This window comes from Crocodylus porosus, unplaced genomic scaffold (genome assembly GCF_001723895.1).
Source record: "Crocodylus porosus isolate Cpor-Errol unplaced genomic scaffold, CroPor_comp1, whole genome shotgun sequence".
In the NCBI taxonomy this organism is placed as follows: domain Eukaryota; kingdom Metazoa; phylum Chordata; order Crocodylia; family Crocodylidae; genus Crocodylus; species Crocodylus porosus.
The window spans coordinates 1,510,811-1,532,529 of record NW_017728905.1 but is presented as its reverse complement, the minus strand read 5'-3'; the positions used below and the strand labels follow the sequence as shown (position 1 = coordinate 1,532,529).

The window sequence follows — 21,719 nt, the reverse complement described above, 5'->3', positions numbered from 1 at the left end:
CAGTACAGTGGTTCCTGGTATCAAGACAGTTTTCCCTCGGTTCTAGTCCCCATCTTCCTGGCTGTATTTGAGGCCCTGTTCCACTGGCCCTGCCACCTCAGGTTGTCCGCACTCAGCCCCATTACCTTGGAAAGCTTGTCCTCGCTGGAGTGCTTCTTTCGGATCTCATGCTGCAGAGTTAAGTAGATCCTGTCTTGGAGCTTCTGCACCTTCTTGGACTCCGTAAGCCATGGGCGATCTGAGAACAGGCAGGCAACAAACAGTTCCATCAGCGCCAGGAGGGGATCAGAATCCTTGCAATACAGAGGCTGTGCACAAGCAGCTCCCTGAGCAAGGGTCTTGTCCTTAGGGGGTCTGCTAATTTGAAAGGCACTGGAAGTTCATAGGTTGCAATCCTGCTCCCTTTGGGGAGTTCTGCTATGAGCTCCAGCAGGAGCCAGGTCATGTCCACCTGAGAAGTTTGTGCCACCTGACAAGGATCAGCGGTCTCTGATTTCACTAGGGTGTTTCATCCTCTGATCCATTTTAGGTTTAACCCTCCCCAGCATTGCAGCTAAAATGCACTCTTCTGGCTGGAGCTGGGGGCTCCAAAATGGAAACCCCTAATGGCCCTCCCTCTCTCCCTTACCTGGTGAGAGCAGGACAGCAGCAGTAAATAGGGCAATCTCTTCCTCTGACATCTGTAGCCGGCACAGGTTCCTTCCAAGCTCAAAGATGGCATTGATGAGGTCATCACAGCCTAATGAGGGGGCAAGGGGAAGGACAATGTCATATCACTGCACTGCAGCACCCTTTCACTGCAAACAATTCATTTCCCCCACCCTGTACATCTCATGCCATGATGGCAGCCAAGTATGTGGGCCCTTCCTTTGGAGCCAGAGGTAGAAAGGAGTTATGTGGAAGGCTGCCCAAGACTAGGCAGGGAAATAAGAGGGACTTGAAGGTCCCCAACCAGAGAGTCTCTGGGTAACAGGTGGGAAGCAGAAGATACTGGGGGAGCATATGCTTCATATGGCTGAGAATCTCAGCTCCTGTGCTATCCCATCTTCTTGTTAGTAGTATTAGAACAAGAAGCACCCTGTCCCGTGCAAGACTTTTGACAGCACTCAGGGCCTCTTGGAAACTCCCATCCAAGTGCTGGCCTAATTTAACTTAGGTTGGCTCAAGGAAGTCACTAGAAGGTCAGCCAGATCTGGTAGTATGCACCTCCCCTAGTGCTGCCACTCCAGGGAATCAAAAAGACAAGCAAAGTTGGCTTTTCCAAACCCATCTAGGCCTCCCCACTCCATGCAAGGAGCACACGGTACCATAGGCAGTACTGGGCAGTACCATAGGCAGCAGTGGACAATACTGGCCCACAGGTAAGAGTGCCCCTGCTGAGTGCTATCTGTAGCATCTTGTCTCCCAACCTCATCAATTCCTCTTGGCTCATGGGATCGCTGCCCAAGGCTGAGCAGCCGCAGACTTTCTGCACTATTCCACAGTGGAGGTTGCAGTCTGCAGCCTTATTGCTTCTTGCTGTGGCCCTGTCGGTCTCTCTAGCCAAGCAGGGCTAGGAGTCAGAGAAGAGTCAGCAAGGAAGCAGAAATGCTGGTGCCACAAGAAGTGACACTGCTCCCTCCGATACAGCTGTGAACATTATGAGGATGCTGTGCCACCTTTTGAATGAGGTATAAGCCAGGAGTCCTATAGAGTTCTCCCCTGAACATAAATGCTCTGAGATACTGCCACAGAAGATGCAAGACATTAAGGAACAGAAGCAATAGAAATGCAACATTCAGTGAATGTCAGTGTGCTACTGCATCACTTAGGTGCTTCTGAATAATCTCTCTATGGCCCTGCAATGAATGGGACTAAGGTTTCTTGTTACCAAGGGTTTTACCATCAAAACACAAGGGTTACAAACCTGCTACCTCTATGTAGCCCCCTCCACCCCAGCAAAGCCAGGAGCAATCGACTCTGCTCTTACCAAGTGATTTGAACATCTGCACTCCACCATGCTTCCCTTCAAAGAGCACCGTGTTGTTCAAGGGGTTGAATGCCCGTATCATTCGGATCAGAAGCACTTCCAGGCAACCTAATGCAGGCAGAAAGACAGCAGACAAGGAGGGGGAGGGAGGGTTTTCATTGTCCCAGGACCGAAAAAAAGGAAAAGAAAATCCAATCCGAGTCAAAATTCCAAATGGTTAGAAAAAAAAAAGTTAAAAAAATTAGAATTTGTGTTTATGATTTGAATTGCAATTGTGACCATGATATTTCAACAATGGGAAATATGATCCAGTCAGTCAGCCCCAGGCAGCAGAGAGATAACACAAAGAAAGGAGAAGGTGAAAACAAAATAAAAAAAGTGGAAGGAAGAAAGGAAGATGCTGGTTAGATTCTGCAGCTCAGGACAAATAAGCTCGGGCTGTGAGGTAGCAACCTGCACAGAACTGGAGGAAGGAGCAAAGGCTGCAGCATGGAAGAGTCTGGAGGAGGCACCAGGGTGGGTTGCTCCATAAAATGAGCCAGGTAGGAGGTGCCAGGGTATTTGCAGTCTCTCAGGACCAGGCAGGAGGGTGTAACAGTGGTACCCAGGTCTAAACAGTTCTGCAGCAAATGTAGCTACTGCCAGATGGCTACTTCTTGGCTGCCCAGCCATCCCCAGTCACCCTGCCCTTGCAGTCACCTGTACCAGGGGAAAGTGGACAGCAGCTTTGTCCTGGTGTAAGTAACCATGCAAGGCACAGGGCAATGAAGAAACAGATTTGGCCCCCCTGGTCCTGCAGTCTGATCTGTTAGCATGGACCTCACTGCAGGATGAGGGCCTTTGCGTGCGACACCGAGAGGAGAGGAATGACAGTGGCTGCACACACGTCAGGTGCCCTCTGCATCTGCACACAAGCAGAGAGCTTGCTGGGCTGGCTGCACGTGCCTGGGTAAGAGGCTTCTCCACTTTCTCACTGGGGTCCCCTCAGAGGTGATGTGGTGCAGAGGCCCTGAGCCTCAGCTGTGTTTTATCCTGCTTGGTGTGGGGTGTGTTATGATGACTGGTTGGCCCTTAGAGCTAGTAAGAGGATTCTGGCCACTACTGCAGGAATTCTCAACCCGCATTTGCCAGTCCCTGCAGCCCCTGAATCAGTCCTGTCCCCCAGCCTCCACGCATCTTCCCGGTGTTGCAGGGGAGGAATAAATAGCAGAGGGGCTGTCTGGAGGGGAAGGAGGAGGAAGTGGCAGAGCTGCCCTGAGCTCCTGGGCTCTTTCTCTTCCTGTGAGATGGTGTTGGAGAAGAACTCCACCTGCCCCTGGCAGCCCCTCCAATTGACCGCTCTTCCCCAGGAGTAGGGCCATGAGGAAGGCAGCCAATTGAAGGTGGATCCCTTCTTCCCCAGGCAAGCCTGAAATTCCTGAAGCTTCCTCCATCATTGCCAGTGAGGCTCCAGCTTGCATACCAATGAGAGCAAGAAGCCTGTAATTATGACCAGCTGCCTTCAACTCCCTGGCAAAACTATTCTTGACTTCAGCATGTGCAAGGTTGTTTTCTTCAAGGAACTGACCTTGCTGATGCAAAGTGTTTGGTTAGCAGGGCAGAGCAGGTGCCTGGAGCATCTGATGCTTTTGGGGAGAATCACCGCTATTTGAGAGCCCCCTGTTCTGTGTGTCCATGCTACTGAGCCTAGGGTGGTCCTCACTGATCAGCAGGGCTTTCAGGCACCGGCACGATCCCCAACCTAAATAAAAGTCACCTCTCCTTTTGGCTCTGGCTGCTGTGACATTTCTGCAGTGGAGACTGTCAGACCAGCCACTTCAGGGTTTTGGAGAGGAGCTGTCCCTTGCTGTAATAGGTCACCCAACACTCCTGGCTGGAAGTAATTCCCAGGTTCATCATGTTCCCATGACAAATTTCAATGGCAAGGGAAAGCTTTGCATTGCCATCAGCTTTTTTCTTCAACAGCTTATGGGGTTCGAGATGCAAAACTTCATCAAATGAAAACATTCCTCACAGAAATGCCATTTTGGCCAAAACACCATCATTTTCATTGGGAAAGCAACACGCAAGAAATCAACCATAGTCACAGCACGACAGCAGGGAGGCAACATTAGCTAGAAACATCACACCTGGTTCTTTATTACTCTGCACCTTGTGACATCTACACTACTGCAAGGTGCTTCTAGGTCACAGTGGGAGTGTTTTACGCCTGCTTTATGCTGGCTAGAGAGAACCAGCCCTGCAAAGAGCAACAAATGTTTAAGCAAATGGCACTATAGCAATACCAGGCAGCATTTCAATAGCACTTTGTACGGTCAGAGCTCTGAGACAAACTTATTCAGAGAGGCATGAGCTTTTGTAGGCTACAGCCTAATTCATCAGATGCTATGAATCTATGAACAAGTTATCCTGTAAAGTGCCACCCTGCCCTGCCTTCTACCTTGTTTAGACTTGAGGCTCACCTTGGAAAATGCCAACTCTCATATGGTACAGCACCCTGTGGCACTCTTAGAAGAATCTCTCAGCACACCACGATGCCTCGGCACCCTGGTTGAGAATCATGGGCCAGATCTGACCCTCCTTACCTCGTGGAGGCAAGAGAGGGATTGAAAATCAGACCTGGACCTACAAGTGACCATGAACAATAACAAGGCAAAGGGAACCTCCAGACAGAAATCCAGCCTGGACATTAATTCTTGAGTGGTGCCCCCACTGCATAACCTGTCCCAGCACAGAGCCACCAGCTCCTCAGTGCCCACCCTGAGAGGCCTCCTGCTTTTGCAGAGGATGCCAATGGTGTGGCTGTGCAGACTGGCTTCCAGGAGGTACCATTGGAGCAAGAGGCACCTCCTCTCCCAAGCAGTAGAGCTTGAAAAAGGCCTGAGCAGGCACTTGGGTGTCCCATGCTGTGAGATGCCAACTAGATCTTCCACTGTTATTTGGGAGGCCTGACAGGCTCAGCCCACTGGCACTGTGCCCCAGCTCCTGCCGGCTTTCAGGTCAAGACTCCTATTCTCCACTTTTCCTGTGGAAGGAAACGGGACCCATGGATGTTCTGCCTGCATTATGGAGCAGCATCTGGGGTGGGGCTGAATGTGTGCTCAGAAGGTGAGATCGTTCAGTCTTGGCCTTGATTAAAGAGGGAGAGAAAGGAGGGATGCAGCACGCTGGGAAGAATGGAGGGAGAAAGGGAGGGAGAAAGAAGGGAAGCAGAAGGGACAATGAAGGAGAGAAGGGGAAAGAAATGAGGGGAAGAGGGAGAGAGGAGGAAGAGGACAAAGTTAACAATAGAAGGAAAGAGGAGATGGGAGGAGAGAAAAAGAGTGGCTTTGGCTTCTGCTCTCTCTTACCACGCAAGGGCTCCCAATTCCCGTCTGCAGCCCTGGCCAGGCCTAGAGGTGATGATGACCTCCTGGGACTCAGAGAGGCAGCAGCACCGCTACAAGAGAGGAGACTTGATCTGGGCACAAGGGTGTATTGAGGGCTGGGGGCTCCTCTCACCCCTTCCCCCAGGGCACTCAGAGCTGCATGTGACATGGCAACAGGGAGAAATTAAGCTGCCTAATAGAGCAGGCTGAGTTCAGGGCCTCAGAAGTCACCATAGGAATGTGACATGCCTTACGGGCCAGCATTCAAGCAGCTGTTGTTAAAAAGCCCTTGAGGGCCAGGTTCCCAACCAACTGCAAAATGTATCAGTGACTCAGTGGCAATGCTAGCAAGAGCACTGAGGAGTCCTGATTCTGCATGCCCTGCTCTATCTGCTAGAAAATGTTGTTTTTATAAAGCGACTTTGAAATGATTTGGTGCTTGGTCTCTGGTGACTTGGTGCCCATACCCCTCATGCCTGCTGTCCTGGTACCTACACATCTGGCACCTCTGCCACATATCTGCCACATCTGGCGCCACAGATGGCATGGCTGCCATCTGACTTCAGACCTTTCCAAGTCGCAAAGCTGCCAGTGGCTGGTGACAGGGACCTTCAAGGTAGAACTAGTGGACAGGCAGGGAGGGATAATTGGTGTGAGAATTCCCCTTCCTTGTCTTGAAGGCTGGGAACAGGCCATAGAGAGGGTCTGTACAGCAAGTGCAGCCAGAGCAGCAGAGTAGAGACCCAAGAGCTCAGATGGGATCACTGTTTAGGAAGAAAAGATCATGAAGGTGGAATGGAGACTGAAAAGGAAACAGGGTTTGATTAGGCCTCAGTGCAGGGCAATAGCCTTTGTCTCATGAGTACTCTGGGCTCTGCTCTTTCAGCTTCAGGTCTTGTCTCTCATGGTAGGCAGTGTTTTCACTGCAGAGAGACATGATCTTACACTGAGGGGGCTGACCGGGAGCCAACCCCAGCAGTGACACAGCACAGGGCTACCTTGATTAATCTGTTTGAAGTCAACACTATATCCCTGACCTGATTTCCAGACAGACTCTGCCCCAAGAGAGGGAACCAAACCTTATTTTTGCAGGGCAGCTTTCTGCTCAGGCCTTGCCTGCAGGAGAAACATGTCCTATGAATTTATACTGATTGGAGCAAACCCCATGTGAATGGCTCCACAGGCTCAACTTAACTCAGTTTAAATTGGTTGAACTTTGGTTGATTGAGGACAAGTTAAAGCCAAATTGAAAAAATCACTTTTGAACCAGAAGGCAAGCAGTCAGGGGTCTTTTCACCAGTTAAATTAAAATGGTGTAAGAATCAGTTTAAGTTAAACCAGTGCATCATTCCTGCGTTGACAATCCCAATGCTTTGCTGTTCTGTGTTTGTGGCACCTAGTGCAGCTGAGCCCCAAATCCCTGCTCAGGTCTTCTGTTGCAAGAGTAACAGTAATGCATAACAGAACGGAAGCAGTCAATCCAGCAGTCAAATCTCATTGCCTTGGGACATGGTCTTAGTCCCTGACTGGAGTTATTTCCATGGCACTAAACACAGATGTGGAATAGCAGGGAGGGCAGCCTGGAAGGGTTGCACCAAAAGATTACTATGGGTTTGATTCACAGCTGGTGGGAGTCTGTTTGGCTCTACTGGCTTCAGTGCCAATTTATGCGAGCTGAGATCCTGGCCTGCTTATTTTTCTCTTGCTCTGTCTGAGGATCCGAGAGAGCTTGGGGGATTTTCCTGAACGCAGACCCAGGGGCCCAGGTTGCAGGGATAATCAGAGGGCACAGCTGGGAGAGCTGAGGAGCAGAGCAGGTGGCATCAGTGGCTATGCACAGGCTCCAGGTCATTGATTTGCAGCCTGTTGGCTAGTGACTAACTAGGTAACTGTGACTAGCCAGTGAGCCCCATCTCCTGGGGTACTAGGCTGTGCTCTGCTCTGGAGTGCAGGCAGAAGAGGGCAGGTAAGGTGAATGTTGGCTTGTCTCCTCCAGGCCATGGAACCTCACCAGCCACCCTAGCAGGGTGGCCTCAAAGTTTGTTGGTCTCTATTTTGGGTGCATAGCAGTGCGCGCCTGGATTTGCATTTGAGGGCACTGATCCCCCCTCACCTCCTACGACAGCGGTGCAGTTCCAGGGGAGTTCAACACCTCTGAAAGTGAGGCCGTTGTGCTTCTGCTTCTGCTCCCCAGATATGAAGGACTCAAAGTGGGGAGCTCCTCTCAAAGCTGCTGATTCAGATCAGCTACCCAATGCCAGAACCCTGTTTGCAGGAAGCTGGAAAGCCATGCGGATGGGAATGCCAGGGCTAGGGGCCCCTGGGGCTAAGCTGGAGAGCATAGGTGATGTGTATGGGGTGCATCGGGGTGCACGTACACCCCCTGAGAGTGCTGGTGCCTCCCTGAGAGTGAGTGCTCTCTCTTGGCTTAGGCGATGGGCAGGGGGGACAGGCAGAGTGCTGGTGCCCCCCCCGAGAAGTGCCGCTGATGTGCTGGTCCCTGCTCAGCCCGCCCTCGCCACCGATGACTGTGTCACCGCCTGTGAGTGGTTGCCATGCCCCCCAGCCTCAGGAGGCATGCGTCGCCTATGCTGGAAAGTGTGACCAGTGGCATGTGCTGCCATGCCAGGTGAGAGTCAGCTGCCAAAACTGAGCACCAGGAAGGAAGATGGGATTAGGCTGAGACCGCACCTAGCTCCTGAGGCTGAACTCTGGTCCTTTCTGTTAGTTACTCAGCTGACTGCAGAGGGAAGTCCAGAGTGCATGCACATGGGCAAGGCATGCAGTGCTTTCAGGAGCCAGGCCCATGAGAGAGCAGGCAGGGCCTTGCTGGGCTCCGGACAGCTCCTGCTTTGGTCACCAGGCTGAACCTCCCAGAGGTGCTGTGAAGTGACAGAAGGGTGGCTCTCAGCCACTTTTTTGCTCATGGAAATGGCCCAGGGATGGGAATGACCTCAGGCATAAATCACAGCAGCCTCAAGGGTGCTCTAATTTATAACAGCTTCTGCAAAGCAGCCCCCACCTGTTCTACAGTCCACAGCAGCCCAGCTCATAGTAAAGTGACATGGCCCTGTCTCAGCAAACCGCCAGCGTTGATGTTCCCAAGGCCCATTTAAGGCCAGTATATGGTAGCCCCTTATAGTGCCAACACCATGACAACTGCCCCCCAAACTATCTTCACTCTTGCAGCCTGCCTAGGTGGCCAGTGCATGGGCTAGACCACCATCTGCCTAGGAGCTGGAGCTGTTGGGAGCTGAGGACTGTGGGTAGGCAGGGTCCCATCTGTATCTGCGTGGTGAGCCTGTGTCCCCGGCTCTCTCACCTGCTTTCAGGAGGATGATCTGGTCATTCTGGCAGAGCTCCATGAAGCCGTCGATGCGCTTGGCAAACTCCACCACGTACTGGATGGCATTGGAGATCTGCAGGGAGCACTGCTGCCACATGGCCTCACAGCTCTGCAGTCACAACAGGGCATCTCAGACAGCCTGTTCCCCTCTGTCACCACCCACCCCTCTGCAGCTCCCTGGGCTCAGGACTTGCAGGGTGCCAGCAGGGGTGCCCTTGGTACTGTGTCATTCTGCGATATGCCAACCCTGGAGGCAGGCCCCAACCACAAGTGTGCACCTCCCTCTGGGATGTGCACCTCCAGTCCTGGGAATATGGCAACCCACCCCCAAGCTGCAAAGCCACCCCCTGAGCTCGTGGCTGTGGGGTTCTGCCCTTGACCCCAAGCCACTGGCAGCCTTATGAGGCAGCAGCTTTGGCCAATACCCTTCCCCTGATCTCATCCTTCATTCATCACCTCCTGTGGACTGTCCAGCTGGGAAGCAAACAGCACCCTAAGGGAGGAACAGGAGGATAGCTCCTGATCTGTGAGGAGCTCCTGTAGGTGTAGGCTGACCCAGGAAAGGAGAGTGCTAGGGTGGGATCCTGTGGCAACATGGCACACTGAGGCAAGGGCCCTGTGACCAGGAGAAAGCAGAAGGTGGTTACCTTGTTCTGCAGGTTCCGGATCTCATCTTGGGTGTACAATGTCCATGCTAGTTTCTTGAGCTCCTCAGCTGTGTACTGGCAGGTCTCCAGGTGGGATTTGACCACGTTCTGTGCAATTCGGTCTACAGAGCAAAGGCAAAGTACAGCTGAGAGGTGGGGCCTTAGGTATTAGGGTCAGTGGGTTCTCAAAAGCTAGCTTCCCACAATGTAGCCTAGGATGGTGCATGGGGAGCCCAGGGATCTGAGCTGTGAGGTACATACACACATCACTGCCTGCTGCTGGAAGGAATCAGACCTGTGTGTCTTAAGTACTCTACTGCCAAGCAGGATTCGGCTTTAGCTTAGGTGGCAGAGCCTGTGATTTCAGGGTGGGAGTGCTGGGTCTGCGTCATGAGCTCCCTTGCTCCTCAGAGATCTGAGAAGCTACAGCCCAGCCTTGGAGCCTCTTCCCCACTCTCGGTCCTTTGCTCTGGGATGCACTAGCCCTGCTGCCCAGCACTTGTGTGCCTCCTGGGTGGTGCCCTTCATGGAGGTAGTTTCTGGCATAGGCACTGACTCCGGGTGCTCTGGGGCTCAAGCAGGTGCTTGGCACCCATGAGCCACAGCTATTTCCTGCTTGAAGACATTAAAAAAAAAAGCCATGCTTTCCTGAAACAAGCAGCATATTACTTCAGTCTGGCACTGCAGCATCTGTAAAGTTTGGGTGCTTCAGCAGGGCTTTTTGGTGCTTTTAGTTAAAGCTTATCCAATCAGCTATTAGATAAAAGTGCCAAAAAAGCCCCACTGAAGCATCCGATCTTTACAGGGTTGAAGTAATGCACTGTTTCTTCTGGGTATTCATGGAGCTCAGTGCAGGAATGCGCTGAGTTTAAAGTAAAGCACTGGGGGTTTGGGTTTTTTTTTTTTAATGTCTGCAAGCACCCACCGGCAAAAAGCAAAGTTAGCGCCTATGGCTGGGTGGCTGGCCTGGCTTTGGATGGCGAGGAAATGCTAGAGACTGGAAACCCTTACTGTACTTTCTGCTGTTATCAACACAGATCAGGTTTCCCCACAGAAGAAGACACTAGCCTACTCCCCCTCTTAGTTAATGGAAAAGGCCTTTTAGCTCAGCATTGGAGGCCTGTGCTTCCAGCACAGCTCATCTGGTGTTCAGATTTTGTCCTGAGCCCTGGCAAACTAAGCCCACATTATACTGTAAGAGGGCAGCGGGTATACTGACCAATCTCAATCACTGAAATATCCGAGGTGAGCTGGCTGCCTTCCAAGGTGCTGTGTGTGAAGAGGCTTGGTTCAAGCATCAGCTCGTAGATGGGCTCCTGCTTGATGAGCTTGGCATCACTGATGTCCATGCTGGACTGGTCTGGCGAGGGCTGAGCGGAGGTCAGGAGGTCAAGGTTGTAGTAGGTGCTGCCCCCTTCGGGGGTGAGCGGGAAGTCAAAGAGGAGCCCGTCCGACAGGGTGGAGATGTCATCCAGGTCGGAGAGCCCACTGCTCATGCTGGTTGTGTAGACGCGGGTCAGGCCTTCCGAGTCGTCCTTGGCGATGCCATTCTGCTCCTGACTCTGCTGGTGCTTCTGTACCTCGGCATACAGGCTGTCCCGCTGCTTCTTGGACATGCGCCCAAATTTCACCGCTGGGGAAAGGAGGGGGCAAGAATGAAGCAAGGGTAGGTGTGTGGCACACAGTGCCTGGCAAGCCACGGCTTAACAACAGTGCTGCCACCCCAGGCTCAGAGGACGGTGGGGTGAGGCCAGGGAATCCGGGCACCCTCAGGACAATTTACTGTGTTCTGATGGGTTTTTCTCTCAACATCATTTTTGCTGCAGCCCAGGGAAGCCTCTGTGGGAGGAGGCCTGGGATATGCCTTTTGCACAGAGAACACAACAAGCTGGTTGCAGTGGGCAAACTAGAACGTGGAAGCACCATGCAGAGCACAACTTGTTCAAGTTTTTCAATGGAGCAAAGAAACCCTGAAAAGCTCCAGTGGGTCCAACGCCAGGTATGTTGCTTTGGGTTACTGAAGCCCCTTTAAAAACCTTTCTTTTCCCTTTTTTTTTTTTTTTTTTTGTATTGTTTTTCAAGTTAGGGCAGTGTTTCAGTGAAAATCTGCATTTCCAGAAGGGTACCTCCTGTTTAAGACGGGCCAAAATGAAAGGTTTGGACAACCCCACGCTCCTTTCTGGGCCCAAGCTAGCCTCCACATTTCAGCTGACTTCATGAATCGTTTTAGACACCAAAACTCCATTTTTTAGTGGATTTCTTATTCTTTGAAAAAAAATCCACCCAGATTTAATTTGGAGATGGTGCCTGCCCCAGAGAGCTAGCAGGGAGAGCAGTGATGGAGCTGGGGCTACAGCCCAGCTCTCCCGGCTCCTGGGCTGCAGTAGTATCCACCAAGCAAAGGTCTCTCTATTAATCAGCCCAACCCAGGGCTCAGGAGTTCCCAAGGTGCCCAGACAAAGCAGCCTCCTAGGAAGCAGACTCACCATCACGCGACATGCCCAGGGCCAGGCACTTCTGCAGGCGGCAGTGCTGGCACCGGTTCCGGTTGGTCCTGTCAATGAGGCAGTTCCTCTGGCGTGAGCAGGAATAGCTGGCATTATTTTGTTGGCTTCTCCTGAAGAAGCCCTGCGAGGACAAGAGGACAGGTCAGATGTGGGGACGGGGGGACGGGGTCCCTCCCCCGGCCTCAGCCTGCTTGCAGAGCTATTGCAGGGGCCTTCTGAAGGAGCCCACCTAGGAGCCCAGCAGGCCTTGCCTGCTGTTGCATCAGACTATTCCCAGTGGGAACTAGGGGCTGTTCCCCCTGTGTAGGAGGCAGTGTGGAGTGCACTAGGGTAGTCCCGCTAAGTGGTGTGATAGTGATGACGGGAGCCAGGCACTGCCAGGGAGGGTCTGTGCAGTCTGTCCCATCCAGCCCTCCTCTGGAAAGCACCTAAACTGGGATCTTCACCAGAGCTTCAGGGCATCTGACTCAGACTTCATGGAAATCCCAGCTGGGGGCTGCTCTGGTGTCTGCTAAGCAGGGGGTACACGGTCCAACAGGTCTGAAACAAAGCCACCCTTCCCCTAGTCTCCAGGCTGGGGCTGTCGCCTCCATGACACTTGCTAGCCTGAGGATAGCCGCAGGTTTGATTCATCTGCCAGACCAGGGCTCACCTTGCAGCCTTCACACGTAATGACTCCATAGTGAATCCCTGAAGACTTGTCTCCACAGATCTTACATGGGATCACTTCGATTTGGGCTGCAGCAGGAGACAGGGAAGGAACAAAACAGACAATGCCAAACAGTTAACCGTAGAGTCCTTGTCTGGTAAAAGGAATTATTAACACCCACCCCTTTGCAGGCAGGTGCCTGGTGGCACTTTGCAGGCAGGTGCCTGGTGGCACTTTAAACACCATGGCAAGCCCTGCTGTGTGGTGGGGACTGCCTTTGCCCCCATTTTACAGTGGGGAATCTGAGGAAGCGATTTCCTGGAGGTCCGTCAGCAGGACAATGGCAGAGCCGGGAACAAAGCCCATTGGGACTAGGCCTGTGCTTCAGGCAATAGAGCATGTGCTGCTTCCAGCCTGCAAACCTGTGCGTTGAGTAGCAGCGTGTGTTCAGCTCAGCCATTAGCCCCCTCCACTCTCCTATGCATCAAATACCAGGTAGCTCTGCTGAGATCTTAGGCCACAGGGTCCACTCAGGGTTTTTATCCTCTTTTACCCTGATGGATAAAAAGACTGCAGGCATGGGGGCACATGAACTGGCTCTTGTGGAGGGTGGAGCCTTTCCATGAGTCAGCTGCCCTATGGGAACTGCCCGTGTGCATGCTCCTGTCCAGAGGTACATGAGAATTACTCCTGCAGCTGCAAGGGCTAACAGTGCACCTGCAGAGCTGCTGACATGCCATAAACACTGTCCCCCCTGCTCCCATTGTGGGAAGTTCATGTGCCCCTGCCTACAGGATGGACCCATGCTGGGTTGGCTTTGTACGTGTCCTAGTTGCAGTGAGGGTGGTTTCCAGCGCATGCAAGAAATGGATGATTGCTGGTATGATCCGACACACCTGCCCTCTTCATACAGTCCCTTCCTCTTTGGCTGCCTGTAGATGCAAATCAGTCAGGGCAGGGACTGTCTCAGTGAGATCCCTCCCAGCTCTTTGATTCCTTGATCATTGCTCATTCTATGGGATTCAAAAGGTGTCAAACCCCAAGACTGGACCCGATGATCTTCCAGGGTCCCTTTCAGCCTTACAGTCTATGCATCTATGAATCTCTGCAGTGCTTCCCCCCTGGATGTGCTCATCAGCCATTCTCAGAACAGGGGTGGTTTAACTCTGCAGTTTCCAGTCCTTTCTTCCTTTCCTTTTAAGTGCCCTAGGGAGAGGTGCCTGGCCAGCAGCCCTGGAGAGTCAAGAGACTCTGTTACCTTGCAGGACACATCCCTCTGGGGTGAGAAGTAGTTCAGGGAATTTGCTAAGAACGCCTTATAAATAGTGTCCTCTTTGGTAGCTTGTCCATAACTCATTACATATGTCTACATGGATCTCTGAGTAGCCAAGCACTCTTGAAACACAGGGCAAGACTGTCTCCTTGACAGTGTGGCATGTGCAGCACCCTGCACAGTAGGACCCTGGCTGAAGCCTTGACAGGCCTTACTCAACACACACCAATTATAACCTGGCCCTGGGCCGCTCCACTGGGACCATCAGGCTGTTTGGCCAGTGGCTTCAGGGATTTGGCCCCTGGCAACCAGCCTGGACCCCAGCAACAGTGTTTCACACAGGCTACCCGCTGTCCGTGACATAGTGACAGCTTGTGGCATTCCCATCACTCACTCACAGGATCAAGCACTTTTTGTTTCATTGCCAGTCCCCTGCCTCAGCTGGTTCCCCTCCACCTGACAGCTGAGTTGCCTGCTGGGTGGTTTGGCTTGAAGGACAATAGTCATCTCTTCCTTCCTACGCGGAGCAGGCACAGTCCTGCCCTATGCTATGGATGTGTCATCTCCAGCTCTGGTTGGTATCATGGATGGGATTTGTGACACTCTAATGGGGTCACTGTCTAACTGCTGCAACTAGCACAGACCCTGCTTTCCTGTCCTCACTGCAGCATCCCTTGTGCCAAACTGAGCCACACTCAATGCCATGAATCTGAAGGGGATTCTGTACTGAAGCGATTGGGTACAGTCACACTCTGCAGTTCTGTCTGGCCCACAGCTACCCTGACCTATCACCACCACATACGTGGCCTCTCCCCAAAACCTGGCCTGGGATTGATGCACTGCAGCCACCTCTGCGATGACTGGGCCTGGTTTAGTCATTGCAATCAGCAGCATGAAAACACTGACCTGCCCAGTGACACAGCTGCATGTACACTGAATATATTAGAGAAGAGGAGTCTGGGGCATCCACAATCTGTCTGACCTGCATATTTAGGCTGTAACCAAGAAGCAGGTCTGGGATTTTCAATGCATTTTAAAGCTGGGCAAGGGGCGGCAGTTCCCATTCTGCCCAGGAGATGGCAATAAAAAGCTTTACTGTCTGGATGCATTATAGCTGGCCTGGCATGTGAAGAGAAAGGACTGGACTTCAAGTCCTACAGTAGTGGATGGGTGAGGACAAGGATTTCAGGGCTCAGGTGCACAAAGGGAGAAGCTTCCTTGCCCCTGTCCTCCACAGCTGCCCTTTGCAAAGAGGAAATCAGCAGACATGACCTGGAAGGCAGGTCCCAACATGAGCATCAAGAGGCTCTAAGGACACTAAGGGTCAAAGCGACTTGCACAAACACATGAAAAGCTACCAGGCTTGGCTGGATCATTGGCCAGCAGTACCAACTGGGGCTCACAGATCCATCATGGCTTGGCTTACCCCAGAGCTGCTTAGTTTAGCCAGGATTGAGGCAGACCCTGTGTTGTGACCCTAGACAGATCAGGCTGGAAGCTACAGAGCCAGAGAACCTCATGGTCAGTCTGTGTCCAGTAGCCTCAGTCCAGCTGCCCCCATTATAGCCAAGTACTATAGCATAAGGGCTGCTACTTCCCCGTGGAGCCCTAGCAAGCACTAAGACTGCTGGGTTCTCCTCCTGGCTCTGCCACCGCCCTGCTGGGTGATTTTCCACAAGGCATGTCACAGCTTCGTGCCTCAGTTTCCCCTGTTAACGATGCCACCATAAAGCACCTGTAGGAGTCAGTGTCATTTATTGGGGCCTGCAGAGCTCAGTCCTGACAACTGTGCTGGGCATTGAATGAACACAGGCAGCCTGGGGCCCGAAGATCTCACAGCCAAGGCATAAAACAAAGCAGACAGATAGAGACAGACACAGGGAGGTGGACCTGCAACATTTGGGACCTTTGGGTTTTCCCATGAGATCACTGACCTTCCTGCCAGAGGCAGATGAGCATCAGGATGGGATTGGTACGGGGTGGGAAAGGGAAACAAGACAGGCCAAGTTTGCTGTGTGTCTCCTGGAGGTGTGAGAAAGGAACAGAGCACCATACCCCCTTGAGAGACCCCACATCAGCTCTTGTGGGCTTACAGGTGCTAAGGTGCCTGGTACTTGGGCACTGCCTGGTTGAGCTGCATGAAGGCATAGCAATAACAAGAGCAGCAGAGCTTGCAGGTTTAAGGTAGCAATGACATTGGGAGTTTGTGGTGCAGGGCTAGCGGAGGCCAGCTGTGTCTCGGATGAGGCAGTGTGTATGGGCGTGCTGAGGATGTGGGTGTATCCGGGAGTATGCACACTCATTCTGATTTCTCGCGCTGTGGTATAAGCCTGGAGTATCTATAGTGGAGTTTGTGTGGGCTGGGGTGTGTGCAGGTGTAGAGCAGGGAGGAGTCCTAGATTGGGTGTGACTGGGCGGATGCATGCATAGCCCATTCCTGTCCTGGTTGTGTTTGCATGTGGAGGGTGGATACACAAGAGGCCTGGATCCTAAGTTATGTAAATGAGTGCATATAAAGCACCAGAACTACGTCTGGGTCCTGGAATTTGTTTGTATGCAGCAGTTGTGCTTGCATTTGTGTATATGAGAGAAAGCCAGCAACAGTGAGGTGGTGGGTGTGTGTACAGCACATCTGTGTATGAGACAAGGATGGGGTGGGTAATTTGTTCTAGGCTGAGTGGGTATGTGTTTATGCAGCATGTGTGCCTGTATGTGTATGTGTGGGAGGGTGGATGTGTATACAACATGTGTTCTCCAAGCTGTGGGTGTGTACACACACACACACACAGCCCATGTGCATCCTAGGTTATAAGTGTATGTGCCTGCAGCATGGCTGTGCCCTGGGCTGTGTGCATGGGGTCTCTGCAGAGCAGAATGGAATGGATTGTCCTGGCTGCACTCACTCCCCACTGTCTGTGTGGGGGAAGGATACACCCTCACCATCTTCCCAGAAGCACGGGTGATTTGGGGACAGTCCTGTTGACAACATCTGTACAGGTGCTGGGGGCTTCTGGGGAAAGGATGCGAACAGCCTTCAGATGGGCTTATCAGAGCCTCACTAACAGCTGGCTGATATCAGGCTTTTCATTGCTGGAGGAGACAACTGTATGTGCAAAGGAAGGCTGTCCTCAGAGCATCCTGTGCCTTGGGGTAAACCTCCCGGCCAGCACTCAGATTTGCTCCATCTTTTTTTTCGGCAAAATGTAAGACTCTGTTCTTGGGGTGCTGGAGAGATCTCTGAGAACAAGAAGCTACTGAAGTGCAGACATGGTGGTGGACCCTGGCAGCCTTTTAACCCGGCACGGCACCAATTTAGGACAGGGGGGTGTTTAGGAGAGAGACAAAATGGAACGGAATGGGTTAGGCTAGAATCGGGCCACAGCCTGGGGACTTCATCTAGTGGAAAGAGACCTGGGATTTTGAAGGACTTGAAATGGCTTTTCCAACTCATTTCTGCAATTCCCCAGTAGGGAAAAGACCTGTGGGGCTGCAGTGAGAGAGAAGAAATGATCCAACTTGGCTTTCCCTACTGCCAGTGCATGCTTGCAGGAAGACGCCCTAGAGTGGATTTGTTTACTCCCCTGGGCCGGAGCAGCATGCACTGAAGTCAGTGGCAAGCCTCCTCTACCTATAAATCTTGGCAGGATCTGCCCTCCCTGTCTCTAGACCCCATGGGAGCATGTCCCAGCACCTAAACCACAGACCCCTGCCCTGCTTCTCCCCCCAAGTCTTCCCTGGACCCCTGCTGGGAAACATCCTCCCAGGGCTTCATCTCCTAGAGTCTTCAGAACAAGACTGAACAGCTACTGGAGCTCAGACAGGAGCTAACCCTGGGTGGGCCCGTGGGGCCGGCTCTGCAGGCGGCAGAGCACGGAGCAGCAGGGCGGTTGCTGCTCCCTTCTGGCTATATCACCTGTGGAGCTGCTGGCCCTGCTGGCAGCACTTCACCAGCTTTCCCCCTCCGGATTAAGTAGGGGAAGGCAAGAACTTAGGACCAATATAGCAAACAACCCTGGCTCAGGGCCCCTCTGGCAGCATGGCAAATCCTCTTGTCTCAGCCCAGAGGAGGGCTTTGCAGAGGAGGGCTTTTCTACTGAGCTGCTAATAGGCTTCATCCCTCTCATTTTCCAAGCTGCCCCAAGCTGCCCTGGCTGATTTTGAAGAACCTTTCTCTCTCAGCTGCCTCCCCAGGGGTGAGAGGGACCTTTTGTCCAATGGTTTCCCAAAGCTGTCAGAAAAAAGGAAACCCGATTTTCCGCAGTGCTGCACACCCACCAGTACATATAAAGTTAATGGGACATGCAGGTTCTCTGCATCCCTGAAAACAGACCCTTCAACCAAGGACTCCTCGACCCACCAAACACGTGGCCACCTCTGGGGTGGAATTTGTCAGGGCCTCACTTATACATCTCATCCAAGAGGCAGCACGCTTAATGGGGACATTGCCTGTTATCCCTGTGGATATGGCACTCACATGGAGGAAGAGCATCCCCTCCTCGGCACACTCCATGCCCATGGGTGGGAGGTTTCTGCTGAGTCCACAGCTGCTGAGCTCACAATTTCATATCCCAGAGCACTATTATCCTGGGCCTTTTTCACCCTGTGACTGAGCACTTAGTAATGCCCTGATTTCCCTGCCTCTCTGGGTGAGGCTGAGCTTTCTTTTGCTCACTGTCTTATGGCTGTGTTAGATCAACACAACACTCCTCTCCCAGTGCATGCCCATGGGAGGGCGCAGGTCTGGTATCTGCCCAGCAGAGCCCCTTGCTGGGGTCACCGCCTGTCCCTCAGCCACTCCTCCCTCCCCACTAACCCAGGCAGGACCGGCATGTGCTCTGATGGGCCCCTCTGAGCACTGCACCACTGGAGCTTAAACAAGCAAGGGCAGGGAGGTCACTGGGCAAAGGGGCAGGCTCAGCTGGCCCAGACCCGCCTGCTGAGGACAGCAGGTAAAGCTACAAGGGCATCAGGTGCTCCAGTTGCCTTGTATCTGTATTTCCCTGCTGGGGGAAGGGCAACTAATGATTAGGACCTACTGCCTCAATCTTTCCTAGCATTCTTCATCACTAGACCTCAAAGCCCTTTACACAGGAATCATTATCCCCTTCTCACAGGCAGGAAAAGTGACTGGCCCCCAGGAACTCAGCAGGCCAGGAATAAAACAGCACTGGAGTGGGCCATGGGTTCAGTGTGGAGTGGGTGCCCCAGAGGGTGGATGGCCTACAGGTCCACTGGGGGACTTCCATTGAAGGACGCCCTTTACTGCAGGCCCGGTGGGGGTAAGGCCTGAGGCCTGGAGAACCCAGGGGTCACCACGTGCTCTACAGGCACTCATCAATGAACCCCCTGAAGCTGCTACCCCATCTGCCAAGGGTGCAGGAACAGGAGTGCAAGTAGATGACATGACTTGACCAAGGTCACCCAGGGAGTCGGGAGCAGAATCAGGATGAGACCCTTGCAGTTCCATTCACCTGTGTTGCTGTAACCAGCAGGCGGCATGTGTGGGGCACAGGATGTCTGCTGCCCTGCAGAAGGAGCTGAGGGAGGGGATGGCTCTTGCAGAAAAACATCCAACAGAATGGCCTCGGCAGGCCAAGCTTCCCCACGCATTCCCACAGGACTCACAAGGCATTTTCTCCCTGGTCAGCTCCCCAACAGTCTCTTCCTTTCCCCTTCTTCCTCCCGCTTCTAAGGAACTCTCAGCCAAATCTGCTGTGGTGTAAGGCCAAGCCTGAGTGTTTCAGGAAGTCACCAAGCCATCTGCAGCTCCCCAGCTAGATTCTGCTCAGAGCAGGTGGGTAGGCAGGTACTGACCCAGAGACCCTGCTTGGAAAAGTCTCCAGGCACCTGAGTTTGGAGCTGAAGTTGCCAAGAAATACATGCACTAAAAAATGTCTCCGTTTGCTTGGTGCTCACTGAATACTGCTGGCCTACAGGTTTCATTCAAGCACAAATCCTCACTTGGATGGTGGCCAAGCAGCTAGAAGGAATCCAAGAGGAAGGATCAAAATACCCAGCACTTAGAAAGAATTTGCTTCTACTGCCCCTGCCAGAAAGGCATTGCCCCCTTGTTTACTGATAGGGAAACTGAGGCAGTGTAAGCCGGTGGGCTTCCTCACCGGCTCCAGAAGAATTTAGAACTACACCCACAGCCCTTTCAGAGCAAAGCCTTATTCTTCTAGCATGGGAAAGGCATCAAATAAGACAGATCTTCCACCTGTTTGGGTTGATACCCCCATAAGTTGTGGTTTTAAGTAATAGATAATGCTACTCCAAGATCTGGGTATAGAACTCAGGCATCCAGGTTGCCACTGCCCCCCTCTTACTCCAGCCACTGGGGGCAAACATGGATGTGCTGTGACATGGTTTGCAAGTCCCATTCTAGCATCCTCCACCAGCTACTGAGGACCCTGAGCTGCGGCCCTTTCTGTGCCCTAACAGACCCATGGCTTCAGTAGAGAAGAGGCCCAGTGACAAACAGCGATCAGAGGAGATTCTTAGCCCCCTTTCTCCACACTGGTTGAGCAGAAGGGGAGAGAAAGGTTTGGGGCAGAGTGAGGTACAGGACATCAGAACAATGGGGTGACATTGTGGGAGCACAGCCGGGGAGCAGGAAAAGGGGGAAATGACTTGCTGCCTCCCATGCCCTGGAGGAAGAGATTGATGCAGGAGCTTTTCCCTCACCCACAGCACAATGCTAAGCCCATATTACAGCACAGGTCTATTTTCTGTAACAGCATTCATCCCTATTAATGCAATCCCACAATAAACCAATCTACAAAGAGTCACCCTCCTCCTGGCAGAAGCTCTCAGCATATCCTACTAACCCTCCCTCACTAATCCCCACAGCCACGATGCTCTACACATGGGCTAAGGGGTATGAGGGGCCACACAAGGAGTCAGGTGTCAGACCAGGGAACGGCATCCAGAGTCTCAGTTCAGTCACCTGCTTTGGCCATTAGATACAGTTCCCAGCATGGGCACATATATATGTACCTATTCCCCACATGCACATTGCTGCTATTAGTTAAGTCCTGACACCATAGAAGCTGGCATTACTAATGCCATTATTCTCATGGGTTGTTTTAGGGTTACAATTTTGCCTGCCAGTTTGGGAGGATGACAATGGCGGCAGACAGGCAGGCACAGAATAGTCAAGGGTTTGTCTACAGTGTAGACACGTGTTACTGCAGTGCGGTGTAGACATTATTATCTAGCTGGTGCAGGTACCAATAGCTGTGTCACTGCAGCAGCACAAAGCTCAAGTGGACTGCAAAATTGGACTATCCAAAAAGAAGGATGAATATTTGGATGGTTAAGCCATGCTCCATGCCACAATGGCTACTAGCACCTGAGCTAGCTACCTGCAGGATAGCTCAGGATGTCTCCACCATGAGGTAGTCCCTCTCTGCAGGGATGTCTGAAGTGACTGGCCAAGATCACATTGCAAGTCTTTCCCCAACACTGAGTCCAGGTTCCCTAAATCCCCAACTAGGTCTGAGCCATGATACTATCCTTTCTCCCCTCTGTGTTTGAGCTAATCTCTCTTCTCATCTCAACTTTTGCCAGTCATTGGGAAGGGCAGGGTCCCTTCTTGGTTGCACTTTCCTTTCTATCATTGGGACCCTGAAGCTTTGGTGACTTCCCCTCTTACATCTGTAGATGAAGGCTGGGATGCAGGACTGGGTGATCTGTACTATCTCTAAGACAAAACCAACAGTGAGCTCATAGTTAGAACTTCTCATCTGTAGCTCTCAAAGCACCAAGAGAAGTCAGTATCATTATCCCATTTCACAGAAGGAGAAACTGAGGCACAGTTGCGTAAGCTGACCCAGCAAAGAGCTGAGGAAAGCTAACCCAGCACTCAGAAGGCAGAGCAACTCAGCATTGTTCACTGTGGATGCATTATGAAGAAAAACCCTGGCAGTTTTCACCCCCCCTCCTTTGATGCTCTGTCCTT

At 52.4% G+C, this 21,719-nt stretch overlaps 1 protein-coding gene across 1 annotated transcript in view; it reads right to left on the bottom strand.

The window, feature by feature from the left end:
• LOC109324911 (nuclear receptor ROR-beta-like) overlaps nucleotides 1–21,719 on the bottom strand; it is a 39,692-nt gene that overhangs the window by 2,692 nt on the left and 15,281 nt on the right. The window contains exons 2-9 of the mRNA XM_019557034.1: nucleotides 12,490–12,575; nucleotides 11,817–11,958; nucleotides 10,550–10,963; nucleotides 9,331–9,452; nucleotides 8,660–8,792; nucleotides 1,970–2,077; nucleotides 629–739; nucleotides 126–238 (exon numbers count right to left, since the gene is read on the bottom strand). Of these exons, the coding sequence (XP_019412579.1) occupies nucleotides 126–238; nucleotides 629–739; nucleotides 1,970–2,077; nucleotides 8,660–8,792; nucleotides 9,331–9,452; nucleotides 10,550–10,963; nucleotides 11,817–11,958; nucleotides 12,490–12,575 (1,229 nt within the window). The remainder of the gene's footprint in view (nucleotides 1–125; nucleotides 239–628; nucleotides 740–1,969; nucleotides 2,078–8,659; nucleotides 8,793–9,330; nucleotides 9,453–10,549; nucleotides 10,964–11,816; nucleotides 11,959–12,489; nucleotides 12,576–21,719) is intronic.